This window comes from Lynx rufus, unplaced genomic scaffold (assembly GCF_022079265.1).
Source record: "Lynx rufus isolate CCGP_SWC_20201006 ecotype Redwood Valley unplaced genomic scaffold, mLynRuf1.p SCAF_5, whole genome shotgun sequence".
In the NCBI taxonomy this organism is placed as follows: Eukaryota; Metazoa; Chordata; class Mammalia; order Carnivora; family Felidae; genus Lynx; species Lynx rufus.
Window position 1 is genome coordinate 86,601,467 of NW_025814867.1, and position 16,057 is coordinate 86,617,523.

A 16,057-nucleotide genomic window follows, 5' to 3' on the forward strand; every position below is an offset into this window, starting at 1 on the left:
GGTGGTTCAGTCGGTTAAGCATCCAACTTCAGCTCAGGTCATGATCTCACAGCGTCAGGCTCTGTGCTGACAGCTCAGAGCCTGAAGCCTGCTTTGGATTCTGTGTCTCCCTCTCCCTCTGCCCCTTCCCTGCTTGCACTCTGTTTCTCTCTCTCAAAAATAAATAAACATTAAAAAAAAAAAAAAGAATGCATATAAAGAACTGATTATCAACAGCAGCTAAATATAGAGAGATTTTTGTTTCTTTGCTTATATTCTTCCAAATAGCCTGAGGTAATTTTACATATAGCATTTTATTTTCCTAATAATTTGTATTCACTAAAAGAATTCTGAATAATATTTGTGTTATTGTTATATTCTATTTTCATTAAAAAATATCATTTCTAGTAATGTAAAATCTAAGGATAAAATATGCAAATCAATTAAATCCCAAAGTTCTGTATTTACATGGGAGGAAACAAAAATACTTTCCCTCTTCAAAAAGAAAAAAAGAAAAGAAAAAAAAAACAAAGAAAACCAAAGCACTAAGAAACTAATTTATCCAAGAGTCAAGATTCAAACCCCAGTAGTTATACTCTAATCCCTACATTCTTAGCACTGTATCACTTCACCTCTATAAAAGTAGAACATACTTATAATTTTTCTTCCAGATAATGTATATGTAATTATGAATATATGTACTATTTTATAATTAGAAAAATATATATGTATTTAAAAAGACAGAGACTCGGGGCGCCTGGGTGGCTCAGTCGGTTAGGCGCCCGACTTCAGCTCAGGTCACGATCTCGCGGTCCGCGAGTTCGATCCCCGCGTCGGGCTCTGGGCTGATGGCTCAGAGCCTGGAGCCTGCTTCCGATTCTGTGTTTCCCTCTCTCTCTGCCCCTCCCCCGTTCATGCTGTGTCTCTCTCTGTCTCAAAAATAAATAAACGTTAAAAAAAAAATTAAAAAAAAAAACAAAACACAGAGATTCTTCAGGACTTCCCTCCAAGATGACATTCAATCCATTAATCAGAACATGTTGGATGAATCTGTTATTTTTTTTTTATTTTGTTAATCTTTATGAAGTCATTTCTCTGTTCTATTTTCGAGTTCACGTTCCTTATCTTGTTCACAAATACAACATGTAAAACTTCATCAAAAGTCTTGCAGAAAAGACTCTGATCTACCTATCTAGTGATCTCTATAAAGGACATAAATTTGTAATAAATTCATGCTGGTTCCCAGAGACCACCACTTCCTCTTTTGGGTTCACAAACCATACTTTTAATAATCAGAGCTAGAATTCTGCCCAGAATCTACATCAACTAAGTCCCAGATTATCCAAGGATTACAAACAGAAGTTCAGCAATCATTTAAGAAAATTCTTGTATGGTACTAAGATATAGTTCATCACACGAGACCCTAAACTCATTTATAATAGTAAGGTCCTTTTATATAATTCCCTTCCATATTTTGCACTTGTTTCCTACTAACAATATTTGCTTGGCCCTCTCCAGAATTACTTCTTCTTGAACAAGAGGACAGAAATAATTTTACTTTCTATAATCTATTAATGTTTCTTCCTCCACCCTAACAGCAAGACTACACCTGCTCTAATAACTAAAAAGCCTTTTAAAAAAATGATTACTGGTGGGGCACCTGGGTGGCTCAGTTTGTTAAGCATCTGACTCTTGATTTCAGCTCAGGTCATGAGATTGAGCCCCCCATCGGATTCCTGGCTGAGCTTGAACCCTGCTTGGGATTCTCTCTCTCTGTCCCCTCTCCCTCAAAATAAGTAAGTATTAAAAAAAGAAAAAAAAAGATCTATGGAATTTTCTGAAGGTCTCAAATAACTCTGAGATTTCTAGTTTCTGAAGTTATTCTTGTGGGTTCTATCACTCTTCACCCTTAGTTTTATGTCCCAGTTTTTATTTTCAGCACTTCTAATTGGACAGTTACTTTTGCTGTCACAACAGCCTCTTCAGGTACTTCTTTATTCCTCATTGGAATCATTTATGATTGCACTGTCAAGTGTTATTTAGTATATCCCATTCCTTTTGAGAATATATCACAATTACTTTAAATTTTTTAAAATTTTTATTTATTTTTGAGAAAGAGAGACAGAGACAGAGAGACAGAGCATGAGTGGGGGTGGGGCAGAAAGAGAGGGAGACACAGAATCTGAAGCAGGCTCCAGGCTCCGAGCCATCAGCACAGAGCCCGATGCAGGGCTCGAATTCAAAAATCACGAGATCATAACCTGAGCCAAAGTCAGAGGCTTAATTGACTGAACCACCCAGGCACCCTCCTAATTACTTGGCATAATTACCCTGACATTGCCTAAAATATATCTGAAACTTGGCCAAAAACGCCTTTTAGGAGTGAGTTCCCTCCCAAAATCAGTTTTACTACTTTATAGTCACATCTCTTCTTTTACAGAAACTGTATTGCCTACCTCAGTCACTTATCTCATTATTTGTTTATTTATTTATTTATTTATTTATTTAATTTTAAATGTTTATTTTTTTTTTAATTTTTTTTTTTAACGTTTATTTTTGAGACAGAGAGAGACAGAGCATGAACGGGGGAGGAGCAGAGAGGGAGACACAGAATCGGAAGCAGGCTCCAGGCTCTGGGCAATCAGCCCAGAGCCCGACGCGGGGATCGAACTCACGGACCGTGAGATCGTGACCTGAGCTGAAGTCAGACGCTCAACCAACTGAGCCACCCAGGCGCCCCTAAATGTTTATTTTTGAGAGACAGCACAAGCAGTGGAGGAACAGAGAGAAGGGGAGAGAATATCCAAAGCAGGCTCTGTGCTAAAAGCAGCATGCCTGATGTGGGGCTCGAACTCACAAATTGTGAGATCATGACCTGAGCCAAAACCAAGAGTCAGATCCTACCCAACTGAGCCATCCAGGTGCCCCCACCTATCTCATTATTAATAATCAAAGCTAACATTTCCTGGGGACGTGCTATGTGACAAGCACTACATTAAGAGGCTTTCCATATATTCTCAGATTTATTCCTCACAACCCTAATGAGGAAATACTATCATTATCCAATTTTACTGGTAAGGTAGCAAAGATTTCAATAAACTTGACTAAGGCCACACAGTTACTAAATAATAGAGCTACACTCTGAGCCCAAATTTGTCTGAGTTAAAAAACAAAACAAGGGGTGCCTGGATAGCTCAGTTGGTTGAGCATCCAACTCTTGATTTTGGCTCGGGTCATGATCCCAGGGTCGTGGGATCAAGCCCCACGTTGAGTCCCGTGTTGGGCTCTGTGCTCAGCATGGAGCCTGCTTAAGGTTCTCTCTCTCTCTCTCTCTCTCTCTCTCTCTCTCTCTGCCCTTCTCCCCTGCTCAGTCGAAAATAGAAAAAATAAAAAATAACAAAAAACAAAAAAACAAAACAAAACAAAAAACAACTTTTTTCCATTATGCCTCCTAGCCAGTCATATGTAGGCTAACTTTGAAGACAGTGGAAACTGAGATGTTTCATTTTAAGGTGACTTATAAAATTCAGTGGTTCTGAATGTATGTACAAAAATGTATCAGAACTTGTAAATCAAGTGTTTGAGAATCATTTCAAATTAATTACCTTGAAAAGCTTTTAAAGTTTGGGAAGTTTTCTTAAAGAACAGCTTCTACAACTTTTTAACCATTTTTTAAATATCTTCAATCCTGGCAAATATTCATTTTTGAGAATAATTTCGATTTTGGAAACAGCTTGGTCATTTGGAACCAAGTATTATAAATCAAAAACAGTGACTTAGGTTGACATAACATCTTAGTACTTGATAGCATGGCTTTGGAGTATGACAGTCATAAATTTGAGTCAGAGCTCTACCACCCTAACTTCTACTAAATTAAATTCTCTGAGCCCTAGTTCTCTCATCTGAAAAGCAAGAAAGGTATCATCTATCTCACAACCATTGTGAATGTTATATGAATACTATGTACATAGTTTCTAGCTATATTATATATATATATATATATATATATATATATATAATATACATGTATGGTAAAAACATAAACATTTGTTTTCTTCTCTGTTATTTTAACTATTTCAAACTGTGAACCACATATGACAAATCTGTCATTTATAATATAAGAAAGCAAGTGATTTTTGGTTTATCCATTTTCCAGTTACTGATTTTGCTCTAAATTATATGAAAACAGTATTTTGATGTAAGTAGAAGTCAATGGGCAACTTACCTATGGAAACCATCTTTCAAAACTTCTTGCCTCAAAATAATTTCAGAACAAGTGGCCCTTATGCCTATAAGAACCAGAAGATTTTTTTTTAAATAAGCATACTATGAAAGAAAATTTAAATAATTAGAAAGTAATTGTTTGAATAGGTTTCACTTGCCTGCAAAATCTAACCAACCTATAAACAAAAGCTTTTAAAACTTAAGCAATTTAAACTACCTAAAAAAGCTACTTCTAGTACAGCACAGGGGTTAAGAACATTGATTTTGGAGTTAGATAGCTTACTTTTAAATCCCAGTCTGTCACTTAATAGCTATGTGACTTTGGACAAGACAGTTTCTCTCTCTGCTAGTTGTCATGAAAACGTAATAAATTACAACAGGGCTTACCACAACAGAGCTCAATGTAGGTACTTATTTTTTTTTTTTTTAATGTTTATTTATTCTTGAGAGAGAGAGAGAGTCAGAGTGTGAGCGGCAGAAGGGCATAGAGTGAGGAAGACATAGAATCTGAAGCAGGCTCCGGGGTCCGAGCCATCAGCACAGAGCCCGACGCGGGGCTTAACTCACAAACCGTGAGATCATGACCTGAGCAGAATTCAGACGCTCAACCGACTGAGCCACCCAGGCACCCCTAGGCATTTATTATTAATACTACTTTATTCAGATGATCCCAGGACACCAAAAGGAACAGAATGGCTAAAGAGCCAGGAGATCTCAGTTTTAATCCTAGCTCACTGAAACTGTGTGTCTGATACATACTGCTAACTTCTGTATACCATCCGCACCTGGAAAACTGAGAAGATGGTACTTTCATGCCCTGTGAAGATGCTGGGAATGTTTAAAACAGAGAAACAAAAAGTAGAGGCTTTTCAAAGATTCAAAGGGTTCCTTTATAAACCTAGAATAACCAGAAATCTCACTGTACTGACACCATGCAGAATTCAGATATTAAAACTATTACTTGGTGTTAACATCATAAAATTAAAAAATCAGTTGCTAACGATCATCAACTCTGCCAGGCACCTTGCTATGGAATTTTACTCCATTTTCAAAAGATGGGAGTGTGTAGGAAGAACATTAAAACAAACACAAAGAAAACCATAAAACATCATGTGTTGCTAAATCCATTAGATGTATTCCTGAAAAGACACATGAAAAAATTTTATGAAAATTAAAAGACTGAAAAAAAGTATAGGTTAATATTTATTACATAATATCCAGGGGTGCCTGGGTGGCTCAGTTGGTTAAGCTTCCGACTTCCGCCCAGATCATGATCTCACGGTTCCTGAGTTCAAGCCCCACATCAGGCTTTCAGCACAGAACCTGCTTCAGATCCTGTCTCCCTCTCTGCCCCTCCCCAGCTCGTGCTCACTCTTTCCCTCTCTCTCAAAAATAAATTTAAAAAATAATAATAATATCCATATCATAGATCTACTTGGGGCTTTCGTGTGCTTTAATTTTCACAACCCAGCAAAATATGCAGGCAAAATTATTGCCATTTGCACATAGAAGGAAACTGATTCTAGGGGTGCCTGGCTGGCTTAGTCTAAAGAGCATGAGATTCTTGATCTCGGGGTCATATGTTCCAGCCCCACAGTGAATGTAGAGATTATTTAAATAAATAAAACTTAATAAATAAAAAATAAACAGTTCTGACTCTAGGCCATACCACTAAGTAAGTGACTGATTAGAAGCAAGATGTGCCTGACTTTTAAAGCCTAAGATATTTCCACCCTCCTAGCTATTTAAAGAAATCTGTATTTGCTCTGGGAACAAATTATTCCGTTGTTTGTTTCACACAAATAACTTTGGGTATCTCTTGTACAAATTCAGATGTTTCTTCATTATGTTTAATTTTAATAGGGGTGGGGAGTAGGTGTTTATATCTACCTATAGATTAAATTAGGAAAAAAAGTTCATATTAATCGGCTTAAATTCTACTGGTATACACTAGAGAATAGTAAATCATATTCACCTGGGTTGGAAGTAAGGCTGATTTACAGACAGTATATTATTATTTGTGATTTTTAAGGCAAAAATACCATTTTCAAAATGAAGTTGTTGCATGTGAATTCACCTTCAAGAGTTTTCCTCTTAAATATTACTTTATTTGGTTATTGTTGCCTGAACTGGCTCTGGAAATTGACCTCTTTTTAATTATAAAATATCAGTAGTGGAAGAGTCTTTAGAGATCACCAAGACCAGTTGTTTAAAACGTCATTTTAGCTTCATAATACTTCAAATAAACTTGGAAACCTAATATGTGAAGACACAAAAGCAGTGATTGACACTAGTCTAATATCCTCATTTTACAGAGGGAGAAACTAACCTGGTTTGTACTGACTTTCCCTCTCATGACTATTGCACAGCACCTTGCACAGCACCTAGCACAGCACTGCGGCCCCCAACTCGGGCCCAAAGAAATGAAATCAACTCGTCTGCCCAGCCAGGAGTCATAAGAAAAACCCCAGCCCAATCCAGTCTATTACAAAAAATATTTGTAAAACAAAACTAGTTGTCCTCCCCTTCCCACGCCCCCACCCCCGGCAGGCTCTGTATTCTGGACTGGGATTCTCACACCCCACAGGGCACTGTGGCCTTGCTGGTCCCCTTGGTGGTCACAAGCTTCATGCATCCCAAGACACCTGATGGCTGTACTTCCCCACTCCCGCAGCCCCGCCCCTCCCTTTACCAGTGTCGGTGGGAGCCGCAGAGAAGGCCGTGGCTGCTATGCTAGTGAATCCAGCCACCTCCCAGAGAAGCAGCCAGGCCACCGCCCGGACGCCCACGGCCCTGGCAGCCAGGACGCTGGAGAACGCGCTCCCCAAAGGAGCGCGTGCGGACGGTGTGAAGACAGAGGAGCTAGCGGACGGAGGAGCCTGCGCACGCCTCACGCCGCTCCTAGAGAGTGCTGCCACGGAGTTGGTGACCGGGACGGAAGACTCAGTGACGCGCCCCTGCGGTCCTGCCGTCCCCCGGCTTCCCGCAGCAGTGGACCCCCGAAAGTTCCGGCGTCGCGGAAGGCTGCAGCACGGACCGCCTAGTTCACTCCGTCGCCGCCCCGCCCCTCGCCGTCTGGTCGGGGGCGGGGCGAAGAGCGGCGCAGGCGCCGTGGCGTGTGCCCGGTCTTACTGCTTTGAAACGCCTGCCTGGGCCTGCATCCAGACCTCGAACCCCGGACGCGTTCCTTCCAGCAGGATCCGGGAGCTCCCTGTCTCCACCGGCACTGGCAGGTACTTGCGGATTCGGGCCTCCTGCAGGGAAATTCAAGCCTGCGGGGCTGTGGCTGTCGACTCTTCCTGCAGCGCCCGGCCTCAAAGTGCTCCTCTGTGCACAGCGGTTGGGTGGAAACAACCCCCTCACGGCGGTTTTAGATCTTCCCCTGCAGAAGATGCACTTTCTGTACTTCTCTAAGGGTAAGAAAGTCAGCCTTGCCCTGGTGGGGACGTGAGTAGGGAGAGGATCGTCTACTTGTTGGCAGAATCCGTACACTTTTAGGTGCTGTAGAGAATGTTTAGCAAGGTCATGGCAGTCACTGTTCCCCGGGGAGAAAAGTATTAATGCCTAAGAGGAAGACTTAGGTAAATGTGTCGTCTGTCTTCATGAATTAAGTTGAATCTGCAAGTAGGCCTAGATGCAGATTGGAGCAGAACAGACATTTCTAGGACAGGTGTCTGCAAGAGGAAAGATGCCAGAATGTTCTGTCAAATACTGAAAACAGCAGTATAAGCATGCTACTAAGAAATATGGAGGGGCGCCTGGGTGTTCAGTTGGTTAAGCATCGGACTTCGGCTCAGGTCATGATCTCGTGTTGGTGAGTTCGAGCCCCGCCCCCTCCCGGTAGGGCTCTGTGCTGGCAACTCAGAGCCTGGAGCCTCCTTGGGATTGTGTGTATCCCTCTCTCTCTGCCCCTCCCATGTTCATGCTGTCTTTCTCTCTAAAAAATAAAAAATAAACATTAAAAGAAAAAATTTTTAAAGAAATATGGAGATACAGGGGCGCCTAGGTGGCTCAGTCAGTTGAGCGTCTGACTTCGGCTCAGGTCATGATCTTGCAGTGTGTGAGTTCGAGCCCCGCGTCAGGCTCTGTGCTGACAGCTCAGAGTCTGGAGCCTGCTTCAGATTTTGTGTCTCCCTCTCTCTCTGCCCCTCCTCTGGTCATGCTCTCTCTCTCTCTCTCTCTCTCTCTCTCTCTCTCAAAAATAAACATTAAAAATTTTTTGAAAAAAAAAGAAATATGGAGATACATTTTGGAAGAAACACTTAAAAGAATTGAAACTGGTTGCCTGTAAAGAGAGGAAGGGCAGAGGACAGCAGTTATTTGTTATAATCCTCAGAGAATTATCTTACATTTTATTTCTTTTATTTATTGTTTTTAATTTTTTTAACGTTTATTTATTTTTGAGAGACAGACAAAGCACCAGTGGGGGAGGGGCAGAGAGAGAGAGAGGGAGACAGAGGATCCCAAGTAGGCTCTGCACTGACAGCAGACAGCCCAATGCGGGGCTCCAACCCATGAACCATGAGATCATGACCTGAGCCAAAGTCGACTTCTTAACCGACTGAGCCATCCAAGTGCCCCTATTTATTTATTTTTTAATGTTTATTTATTTTTGAGGAAGAGAGAGACAGACAGAGCATGAGGGGGAGGGGAAGAGAGAGAGAGAGAGAGAGAGAGAGGGAGAGAGAGAGAGATATGCAGAATCTGAAGCTGGCTCCAGGCTCTGGGCTGTCAGCACAGAGCCCGACGCCTGGCTCCAACCCACAAACTGTGAGATCATGACCTGAGCCAGTCGGCTGCTTAACCAACTGAGCCACCCAGGCTCCTGATTGATTAATTTTTTTTTTAATTTTTTTTTTTAACGTTTGTTTATTTTTGAGACAGAGAGAGACAGAGCATGAACAGGGGAGGGGCAGAGAGAGAGGGAAACACAGAATCTGAAACAGGCTCCAGGCTCTGAGCTATCAGCACAGAGCCTGACGCGGGGCTCGAACTCATGGACCATGAGATCATGACCCGAGCCGAAGTCGGACGCTTAACCGACCAAGCCACCCAGGCGCCCCTGATTTATTTTTTTTAACCTTTGAATTTTTTTATACTTTTCTCTCTCTCAATCCTCATATCCAGTCAATCAATCAATCACATCACCAAGACAGCAGACGCTACCCCCTTAGCACCTTTGGAATTGAATCTTCAACACCCCTGCCAGTCTCAGTGTAGAGCCTTCTCACTTGGGGTCACTACTATTCCTCCCAATACCCAGCTCTCTGTGTAATCCTCTTCCAATCTGGAACCACACTTCTACTGCTCTGATTCCAGTCCTTTGAGAGTTCCCCAGAACTTTTAGGGTAAAGCTCGAACTTCCAAGTAAGATCAAACCATAAAGCTCTGAATGGTGTGACTACTACTGCCTGATTCTGACCTATTATCTCAAGCCTATCCATGTTTCAGTTACGACAATAATGAATGCCATAGAATTATGCATTTGGCATAACCAATGCTATTCCCTTTACTGGAATTCCTTCCACCTCCTATGTTTAACTCCTGTTTATTCTTCAAAGCAGAGTTCTGAACTTGATATATACTTGGAGGGGGTTGTTTCTGTTTCTGTAGCAGGAATATGTTTGTCCTGACATAATCTTACTCTTCTCTCTGACCACTCTTTTATTTCTTATTATTTTTAATTTACATTAAAAATGTAAAGTTAGTTAAGTTAGTTAACATATAGTGCAATAATGATTTCAAGAATAGAATTTAGTGATTCATCACTTACATATAACACCCAGTGCTCACCCCAACAAGTGTCCTCCTTAATGTCCCTTCCCCATTTAGACTCCACCCAAAACCCCTTCAGCAACCCTCAGTTTCTTCTCTGTATTTAAGAGTCTCTTATGGTTTGTCTCCCTCACTGTTTTTATATTATTTTTGCTTGCCTTCCCTTATATTCATCTGTTTCGTATCTTGAATTCCACTTGTGAGTGAAATCATATGATATTTATCTTTCTCTGACTTACTTCATGTAGCAAAATGCACTCTAGTTCCATCCACATTGTTGCAAATGGCAAGATTTCATTCTTTTTAATCACCCAGTAATATTGTGCCAGTACCACACTGTCTTGATGATTACAGCTTTGTAACACAGCTTAAAGTCTGGAATTGTGATGCCTCCAGCTTTGTGTTCTTTTTCAGGGTTGCTTTGGCTATTCAGGGTCTTTTCTGGTTCCATACAAATTTTAGGATTGTTTGTTCTAGCTCTGTGAAGACTGTTGGTGTTATTTTGATAGGGATCGCTATTTTACATTTTAAACAGAAAAGAGACATTACTTTAGTACAAATAAAAGTTAAATTTTAAAAAGAAAAGACTCTGTAGTAAATAAAAAAAAAAAAACGTACATTATTATCAGTTGCGTATGTCATTCGTGAGTATGGGCATTTGCTTGAGTGTGTGGGATTTATATTGTGCTCAGTGGGATCTCCTAGAAAGCTTACTAACAGGCTAGATTTTAGTGAGATGAACTGGGAGTAGTATTTGTTAAGAAGGGGATGGGTGAAATTATTACATCAGATCAGAGGCAGAGCACAGTAATTTGAAAAAGCAGTTATTTATGATTAGTTTCTTTTTTTTATTTTTTTTAATGTTTATTTATTTTTGAGACAGAGAGAGACAGAGCATGAATGGGGGAGGGTCAGAGAGAGAGGAAGACACAGAATCCAAAGCAGGCTCCAGGCTCTGAGCTGTCAGCACAGAGCCCGATGCGGGGCTCAAACTCACGGACCGTGAGATCATGACTGAGCCGAAGTCGGATGCTTAACCGACTGAGCCACCCAGGCGCCCCTGTGATTAATTTCTTAAGAGTAAAAATTCTGATGTCCAACAGTAAGGGGTGAATGTTATAGATTATGGTATGTCCATAGGATAAAACACTTGGCTATCATATAAAAATTTGCATTTTAGTAAAACATCTAATGACAAAGTCACATAGGTGGTTAAACTTAAAAGGCAGGACATAGGGGCTCTTGGCTGGCTCAATTTGTAGAGCATGAGACTCTTGATCTCAGAGTCGTGAGTTTGAGCCTATCCCGTATGGAGCCTTCTTTAAAAGGCAGAAGACAGATGCTTAATATAAAAAATTCTATATTTAAAAAAACTATGTGTAGAAAAAAAACTGGAAAGAATCAATGGTAATTATTTTATATATGTTTCCTCCTCCTCCTCTTCCACCTAACCCCCAGTTTTCTACAATGTACTATTTTCCTAAAGTGATTCTCTAACAGAACTAAGTTTATGGAGATATCATCACCCTGTGCTGCTTTACCTCTAGGTTCCTTGACATTTTGAAGTCTTCTTGAGAATGTCATAGTCCTATCTAAGGCAGTCCCTATCATTAAGTGTATTTTGGCACTGGGCACCAGGAAGAGGGGATAGAAAGTATTAACTGCAAAATAGCTGTGCTTCTTGTGACTGAAAAAACATATAGTGAGACAAATGAGTTGAAATAAAAACCATGTAAAACTTTATTGCTTGTATATGTAGAGGTTGAATCTGCATCAAGTCTGCATTTTTTATCAGACTTCTAGACTGTGAACACTTAGAGGATGTACAGAGGCTGTGTCTTGTATTAGTACATTAAATCAAACAAGTATGTATGGCATGCCTACTACATTCCAGGTATTATGCTGGGATGTTCTGGTGAATAATCGATACGTTGCTTACCTCATGTAGCATGTAGAATAGAAGAGGGATGTCTAGCTGGCTCAGTCAGTAGAGCATGTGCCTCTTTTTTTTTTTTTTAACGTTTATTTTTAGTTTTGAGAGACAGAGAGCACAGAGGGGGAGGGACAGAGGGAGAAAAGGACACAGAATCTGAAGCAGGCTCCAGGTTCTGAAGTGTCAGCACAGAACTTGACGTGAGGCTTGAACTCACGAACCGTGAGATCATGACCTGAGCGGAAGTCAGACGCTTACCTGACTGAGCCACCCGGGCACCCCAAGCATGTGACTCTTGATCTTGGAGTTGTGAGTTTGAGCCCCACGTTGGCTATAGAGATTACTTAAAAATAAAATCTTAAAAGAAAAAAAGAAAGACGGGTAGGTAAATGATTAAATAAGTAATCATAAAAAGCTTGATGAGTAAAATGATTGGGGAAGTACAGAGGAGACAGATCTGGTTGGGTGAACCTCTCAGGACATAATGTTTAAGGTTAAAAAATCTTACTATCTTGCCATAGAGGGTACTTATGCATACTTGTTTAACTGGTAAATAAAAAAGATCCTAGGGGCACCTGGGTGGCTCAGTCGGTTAAGGGTCCGACTTCAGCTCAGGTCATGATCTTGCGGTTTGTGGGTTCGAGCCCCGCGTCGGGCTCCGTGCTGACAGCTCAGAGCCTGGAGCCTGTTTCAGATTCTGTGTCTTCCTCTTTCTCTGACCCTCCCCTGTTCATGCTCTCTCTCTGTCTCAAAAATAAATAAATGTTAAAAAAAAAAATAGGTCCTATAAGTTGATTCTTGGGCTGATGCAGAGGTTCATTTACAATCTTTGATTAAGAGTGCAGTACACCAAGAGGTCCGGACTGAACTGCATATCCAGGCTCGTGTGTGAACAAACCTACACACCTCAGTGAACCAGGGACCCAACAGACTACGGATAACTGAGGGCCAAACTGAACTTTCACAGTAGCTCTCAAAGTATTGGGCTTGATAGGCCAAGAATGCACTCCTAGAAGTGGACTAGAGCCAGATCTGCTAGGGAGGTGGGGTACTAGGGAGTGTGGTTTATCCAACACTTACGTTTTTTTCCCCTTTAGCAGGAAGTCATTATGTGACTAACACATTGTCATCAGACTTCCTCTGATTTACCCTGAAGTGTATGTGAAAATGATGTGCATTGCCAAAAAATGTGGAATTAGGTTCCAGCCTCCAGCTATTATCTTAATCTATGAGAATGAAATGAAGGGGAAAAGTCGCCAACGCATCATGCCAATCCGAAACTTTTCAAAGTTTTCAGGTACCTCATGTTTTATCTTGCCTATCTTAAATCTTCTCTAAGTCACTCAATAAGAATGATTTGAGTCTCATAATGAAGTGACATGGTCTTCAGAGTTACATAGTCTTAGGTTCAAATCCTGACTGTCAGGGTAGATGTGTGAACCCAGCTAAATCACTTATTCTCAGTGAGCTTCAGTTTCCTGATCTGTAAGAGGAAATTGATAATCCCACCCATTCAGAATTGGATATGGGTTAAATGAGAAGCATTATTCAGTAATATTAACTCTTTTCTCTCCCTCCAAATGTGTTTTTTATATGCAGTGTTGATATTAGTACCAGAACTAATATCTAAAACTATAATACTACTTTTTCATTTCAGATGTTTTCTCCAGTTGCAAATATTTAAAATCTCCTCAAAGTGATTGAGGAAATAAAAAATACATCCCTCCTCCCCCCCTCCCCCACATATCCCAATATAAAGGAATAGTTCTGCAAAATAATTCATTCTGAAAAAGCCACTTCGCTTCTTGGCTGTAATAGCAGATAATGCTTTCAGTAGTTTGTGGTACATCAGTAGTTTTTGGTGTATGTGTTATGTGTGGTATATAGTTTTGTTTCTTCCTCCTAGATAGCAGCAGAGCTGCTGAACAGTTAAAGAATAATCCACGACACAAGAATTACCTGGAACAAGTGTCCCTGAGGCAACTAGAGAAGTTATTCAGCTTTTTACGAGGTCATTTGTGGGGACAAAGTTTGGCAGAAACGATGGAACAAATTCAGCGGGAAACAACGATTGATCCTGAGGAAGACCTGAACAAACTAGATGACAAGGAACTTGCCAAAAGAAAGAGCATCATGGATGAACTTTTTGAGAAAAATCAGAAGAAGAAGGATGATCCAAATTTTGTTTATGACCTCGAGGTTGAGTTCCCACAGGATGAACAACTTCAGTCTTGTGGCTGGGACACAGAGTCAGCTGACGAGTTCTGATACCAGAAACTCAAAGAATTTATGGGGCTAGTAGAAGAACCATGTTTATACATTCTTTGTATAATTGTATAATACAATATTATACACTTATACAATTATACAAAGAATGTATAAACATGGCTCTAGAAAAATCTGTAAAGAGCACTAAACGTACATGTTGGGTCATGTTTGGATTAACCATGTTACTTTTCAAAACTGAGACTTTTAGATTATCTACTATGTAGATGCATGAGGAATATAAGAGAAACAGAATATAGGAATATGCCTTTAAGGAGCTTACAATCTAATTGGAAGATAAGTCAAAAACTTGTGAAAAGCTAATTAACAGAATTAGGCAGCAAACAGATTAGAGCCAAATGCTTGAGAAAGGTTAGAGGGCCAGAGCCTAGGTTACCATAGGGTAGAATAGTCAGGAAAGACTGCCCTTTAGTGGAGAGATGGAACTTTGCCTGGCCCTTGAAATGGTAGTATTTGGATAGAAGTTTATATAGAATTCCAGATGAGAGAAACTGGAAGAAAGAAAAATAAGAGGAGGTTAATGATAAAGAGATAGGGATGAGAATATTTTATTTGAGGAGCAGAAAGCAAATTATAGTTTGCTAAGATTGGAGGGCATAAATGGTTAACAGGGGATTATTCCAGAGGCATTATGTCTTCATGTATGTTTAACTGTGGAGGAGAAGAGCAACCCTGCGGGACGCCGGCTACCACACATTGAGGTCTTCTGATGGACGGCTGGGGAATTCTGCCCCTCCAGGATCAGGAAATACATTCTAAAGACATTCTGAAAACCTGAAGGTCTTCCCGTAACTACAGAAGTTTGTTTGTAATATGGGAAATCTACCCATACTAAAATGAACAATAGGCATTGCCAGTTTAGGCTTATTTATGAGTTTCGATCTACAAAGAGAAGATCTTTGTTGAACTAGGTTATATGTGTACAGTTACATCTTTCTTCTTTTAGAATATTGTTTAACTGGCGGATATTCTATGTTTCCTGCAAGGAAATTAATATTAAATAAAACTAAAAAATTCACTCTTTCTACCTGTCTATCCCTACCCTCTTTACCATTAAAAACTCCATTAAAGGGATCATTCCTTTTTTTTTTTTTAAGTTTATTTATTTTGAGAGGGAGTGTGCATGTGGGAGGAGCAGAGAGAGAGAGAGAGAGGGAGGGAGAGAGAGAACCCAAGCAGGCTCCGCACTGTCAGGACAGAGCCTGATAGGGGGCTCCAACTCATGCACCATGAAATCATGACCTGAGCCGAAACCAAGAGTCAGACACTTAACCAACTGAACCACCCAGACGCCCTTCAGGTAGCATTCTTAATGTTATCACCAGGGGCTTAAATGGTCATGTGATATCTGTATAATATTTGCCAAAGGTAGCAAGAGAATTTTCAGAATCGGAGATTCTTCTATATCTACATAGTATTCCATTGTATAGATGTAGATGATCTATTTTAAAAGTTGACCTTAGGTTGTTTATCCTTTCACTATTAGAAATAATGCCACAGCAAATAACCTTGTACATTCTCTACTTTGTGCCTTTGTAAAACTACATGTAATGCCTAGAGGGGAAATGCTAGGTATGTCTACTCTAAATTTTTTTTCTATTCTAAATTTTAGTAGATATTGCTAAGTTGTCCTTCAAAGAAGTTTGCTCATTCATTCATTCATTCAGTATGTGTACTTAATGAACCCTATTACATGCTGAGCCTGTACTATTCTAGAGTCTATGTACACAGCAGCATGCACAACAAAGTCCTTGCCTTTACAAGGTTTACAGTCTAATGGGAGAGGAGCAATAATAAATATGTAGAATAATGTAATTTTTAAGTGCCTGGAATTAAAAACAGGGTAAAAAGAGAATCATG

The 16,057-nt window shown here is 40.2% G+C and overlaps 2 protein-coding genes across 5 annotated transcripts in view; one reads left to right on the top strand and one right to left on the bottom strand.

Moving 5' to 3' along the window:
* Positions 1-10,253, bottom strand: part of PIGX (phosphatidylinositol glycan anchor biosynthesis class X) — an 85,060-nt gene extending 74,807 nt beyond the window's left edge. The window contains exons 1-4 of the mRNA XM_047100428.1: positions 10,218-10,253; positions 7,371-7,704; positions 6,896-7,330; positions 4,205-4,268 (exon numbers count right to left, since the gene is read on the bottom strand). Of these exons, the coding sequence (XP_046956384.1) occupies positions 4,205-4,268; positions 6,896-7,330; positions 7,371-7,704; positions 10,218-10,253 (869 nt within the window). The remainder of the gene's footprint in view (positions 1-4,204; positions 4,269-6,895; positions 7,331-7,370; positions 7,705-10,217) is intronic.
* CEP19 (centrosomal protein 19) lies at positions 7,352-15,286 on the top strand. 4 transcript variants are annotated; one of them, XM_047098768.1, is made up of 3 exons: positions 7,352-7,436; positions 13,012-13,208; positions 13,818-15,286. In XM_047098768.1, the coding sequence occupies exons 2-3, from the start codon at positions 13,079-13,081 to the stop codon at positions 14,177-14,179; spliced, it is 492 nt and encodes a 163-aa protein (XP_046954724.1). In that variant the 5' UTR covers positions 7,352-7,436; positions 13,012-13,078; the 3' UTR covers positions 14,180-15,286. The 4 variants fall into 4 exon arrangements, with proteins under 4 accessions (XP_046954724.1, XP_046954721.1, XP_046954720.1 ...); XM_047098765.1 differs by having other exon boundaries at positions 7,360-7,436; positions 13,009-13,208; XM_047098764.1 differs by lacking the exon at positions 7,352-7,436 and adding an exon at positions 7,530-7,619 and having other exon boundaries at positions 13,009-13,208.
* Positions 15,287-16,057: the final 771 nt, after the last annotated feature.